This window comes from Trametes versicolor (genome assembly GCF_000271585.1).
Source record: "Trametes versicolor FP-101664 SS1 unplaced genomic scaffold TRAVEscaffold_7, whole genome shotgun sequence".
Lineage (NCBI taxonomy): Eukaryota > Fungi > Basidiomycota > Agaricomycetes > Polyporales > Polyporaceae > Trametes > Trametes versicolor.
The window spans coordinates 235250-239491 of record NW_007360327.1 but is presented as its reverse complement, the minus strand read 5'-3'; the positions used below and the strand labels follow the sequence as shown (position 1 = coordinate 239491).

The 4242-nt window shown below is 56.2% G+C and overlaps 1 protein-coding gene across 1 annotated transcript; it reads right to left on the bottom strand.

The window, feature by feature from the left end:
• Nucleotides 1-220: 220 nt before the first annotated feature.
• Nucleotides 221-3922, bottom strand: TRAVEDRAFT_48247 (uncharacterized protein; the record flags this gene model as incomplete). Its single annotated transcript, XM_008041069.1, has 3 exons — nucleotides 221-701; nucleotides 756-902; nucleotides 3747-3922. The coding sequence occupies 3 exons, from the start codon at nucleotides 3920-3922 to the stop codon at nucleotides 221-223; spliced, it is 804 nt and encodes a 267-aa protein (XP_008039260.1).
• Nucleotides 3923-4242: the final 320 nt, after the last annotated feature.

Below are 4242 nucleotides of genomic sequence, written 5' to 3'. Positions count from 1 at the left end.
CAGCCATAGGCATGGGTTCGTCCCGCATTTGCGAGGACCCAGTGTTGACTGGCCCGGATCCTTGAGCGGACGGACGACGCGGACTGTCGTCCCGCGCTGATCGTGACGGACGCGCAGGGTACGCCCTCTGCGGTGACTCCGGGAAATCCGGGTGCCCCGGGGGTACTGCAGGCACTCGCCGTGCTTGGTTGGGTCGAGTCTGACTCGCCCGCGCGCGCAGTCAGCTGTCCTCGCGCATCTGTTCTCGAGCCTGGTCGCGTTCCGACCGATACCTGTCGCGGTCGCGCCGGAGCGTCGTCGCCTCCTCTCGTGCTGCCCGGAGCTGTTGCTCCAACTCATCGGCAAACCTGGCGCGTTCGCGAAGCGAATTGGCCTCTGCCAACGCGGCCTGGAGCTGCCGCTCCAATTCTTCTATCCGTCGCGCGTGCTCAGCGCGGCCTTCTCCCTCCCTGGAGCGCGCATGCTCCTCAAAGTACGCCCAGAACTGCGTCTGCAGCTGAGTCTGTACGGACGTCAACGCGTCCCGGAAAGTCGAGTCCCCCATTGCCGCCTGATAATGGCGCACGAACTCCGTGCAGTGCGGGCACCCCGCGGTGTGCGCCACCAGCAAGTGGTGGTTGGGCACTGCCGCCCACGTCATACCCGGAATGGGCATCAGCGGGGGCATCCCGGGGGGCAGGAAGGGCGGCGCGTGCGCAGCACTGTGTGCGGGCGCGTGAGACGAGACTGGTACCGGGGCGTGGTACGGCACTGACTGGTGCGGAGGGGCTTGTGGCACCGACGGTTGCCCTGGCGCGACGAACGGCATCGGCGCGCCGTACGGGGAGACATACGTGTGCGGGAACCCGCCCTGCGCTGCTGGATGTAATGGCGCGTGGGAGGGTCCCGCAACTGGGTAGTTGCTGCAGCCGCTGTCGTAACTCTGATGCACCACACGCCGTACGCGCCCAGGCACCCCTTATGCACCAACGGCCGTACGTTAGCGACTAATCTGACATAAGCGTCGGAGATTGTATTTGCACTCCAAATGCGGTAAGAGGCCCCGGGAGAGGCTGCAGGGCCTGTTATCTCAATAGATAACAGGCGCTTTCTTATCTCTTTGGCCACATTAGGCAGGCACTTACTGATCTAATCTACAGGGCGCTTTTTTCGATCACACCTCGCCCAAATCAGGTAGGTGGTCCTGATCCTGGGGTGGACCACCATGCAGGGGTACCCCCGGCTCCTCTAGCTCACTCATTATGCGTCCGATTGACTTCGTTTCTTTTGCAGTATGTGCGCATAGTTAGGGCGAACAGAACGCGCCCCTTACGTCGCAAATCGGTGAGAATTTACCTGTGCTATGGGGCTTACAGATGTTCTCCTACAGCGAACGGAGTTCTCCACGTCCTGCCGCCGTTTCGTACCGCATCGACACGCAAATAGACGCGTTTTAAAGGTACGTACAACATCGTTCGAACGAAACCTTTCGCGCGTGATTCGGTGAAGATCTGGCGGCGCTGCAGCTGATGCAATGGGGGGAGGGCTGCATACTGCAGCTCCACCAGATCTCCACCAAATCGCTTCATTCCTTTTGAAATAGGTGCTGATCCGCGTGTATAATCAGGGCGTAGCATTCGCAGAGGACCGCGCGCACGCAGGACTGCTTGAAGGAGAATATACTGCTCAGCCACAGCCCCTTTCCCAGATCGATCACGCGCCAGCCACTCCGCGTATCGCAACGCGAAATACATCGTCTGAAAGCTGTTAAATGCACCTTCCAGACGGTGTATCACACGTTGTGATCCGACCGCTGGTCGTTCCGGGGCAAGGTGGGCCTTCTCCTGCCTCACATACACACTCTCTGCTTATCTTTGCCCTTCAATGTTTTAGAAAACCGCCTTTTCACGCTGAGGCATATATACACAACGTATACTATGAGCCTACATGGCTATGGGACCCTGTCAAGGTGCACAAAACGAAAATTGAGCTCATTTCTGAGCATATGAGTGGAACATGTCACCGACGGCTAGGATCATATCCAACTCGCAATTTCTTTGGCATGGTAGCGTATGCATATCGTCCGCACATGGCGTCAAAATTTCAGCCTTATCGGCGACCAGGTGGACGTGCTGTAGTCTTATCAGTGTGGAGAAAGATCGCTCATTTGTACTCATTTGCTGCCCAGGTGCAACACGGTATCTACCAGGCTGGAAACTCCCTGAGATCACCTTCAAAAAGAGCCCAAGATCATAATTTACGGTGAGGATGTCGCAGAGATATGGACTAATGAGTGTTGCAGGGCTCTCCTGCAGCAACACTAGCTGCGAGCACAGAGAGACATCAGCACAGCCGCCCAGACCGTCTTAAGACGGTCTGGGTGACAGGAGTGCTGGAGCACTGTCTCGGACATAGCTCGCTCGTTTCTTCCTCAAAGGTTTTTAAACTTTGTACGTGTATAGTGCTATGTATTCGCTACTGGAATATGCATTTTATAGGCTATTCGGCGATGATGTGCCCGCGGTATTGATCATCTAATGTGACATGGTACAAACCGCACTATGGCATCACTTCGTTTCCGATTGCTCTGGAATTTTGCACGCCTATACATGTACAGTACGGCTATCGAACGCAAAAAATAGCGCCGTGATTGACGCATTTCCTGTGGCTGAAGACGCATTTTTGCCAGAAGTGTGCAGAATATGTGTATATTGTGTCCTATGCTACAAACACATCCTATTGGACATTGAAACTCTAGATATACGCTATCAGGTGGCCTATAAACAGGAAACAGGCATTAGATAGCTGCTTCAGCGAAGGGATATAGATGAATCCAGCTATAGAGGGGACAAGGGACCAGGAGGATGTATACCCTGCCCCGGAACAACCAGCGGTCGGATCGCGGCGTGTAGCATACCGTCAGATAGGTACATTCAATGGCTTTTAGGAAATGTATTTTATGTGGCAATGCGCCCAGCGGCCGTTGCGTGATCATCCTGGGAAAGGGGGTGTGGCTGAGCAGAGCTTGCTCCGTCGCGCGGTCCTGAGTGCGCGCGGTCCCACGCAGATAGAACTACCTGATTACACATTACAATCAGCACCAGTCGCAAAAAGAACGACGCGATTTGGTGGAGGTTTGGTGGAGCTGCAGTATGCAGCCCTCCCCCCACTGCATACGCTGCAGCGCCGCCGTATCTGCACCAAATCGCGCGCGGAAGGTCTCGTCCGATAGATATAGTACATAACTTCAAAATGCGTCTATTTCGGTGTTGACGCGGTACAGAACGGGAGCGCAACGCGCAAAACCGCGTTTCCTATAACATGATATTAGCTCTCTTGATACTGGCACTAATACTGCACCGTTCACCGTCTAAAGTGGCGCGTTCTGAGCGCCCAATGAATGCGAACGTACTGCAAAAAGAACTAAGTTAATCGCATAAGAATAGAGTGAGCTAAGGCAGGTGGGGGTACCCCTGCATGGTGGTCCACCCCAGGATTGGGGCCACCTACCTGATTTGGACGAAGTGTGATCGAAAAAAGCGCCCTGTAGATTAGATCAGTAAGTGCCTGCCTAATGTGGCCAAAGAGATAAGAAAGCGCCTGTTATCTATTGAGATAACAGGCCCTGCAGCCTCTCCCGGGGCCTCTTACCGCATTTGGAGTGCAAATACAATCTCCGACGCTTATGTCAGATTAGTCGCTAACGTACGGCCGTTGGTGCATAAGGGGTGCCTGGGCGCGTACGGCGTGTGGTGCATCAGAGTTACCACAGGAGGTGGTTGCTGGGCACCGTATACGGTGCGTAGGGGGCTTGGAGAGGTTGGGTGGACCCGGAGGGGTCCGACTGCGCAGGGGCAGTCTGAGGAGGCGGGGCCGGATTGGTCGTCGACGGATCGACGGCCATTCGAGCGGGGTTGAGCGTTGGGGAGGGTGGCTGGGACATGGCGAGCGTAGTGGTGCTAAGGCGCGATGGGTGCGGGGAGAGGTGAGGTGGCAGGAGGTCGATGCAGGCCACGACGAGCTCACCGCTTAGAGCGGCGAGCTCGTTAGCGCCTGCGGAGTTTGAAACTCCGCCCGATCTCTCCAGATCCCCGCGACGCGTCGCGTCCTTTGCTCACGTGCTTACTCGTCCTCTTCCGCTCGCCCTCAGCCGCCGTCTCGCTTTCGGTCGATTTCGACCTGCACTCGTCCGAGTGCGATAGATCCAGTAGGATCTATCCTTGCGCTCATATCCCTGGGTCGAGTACGACCAGCACTCCGTGG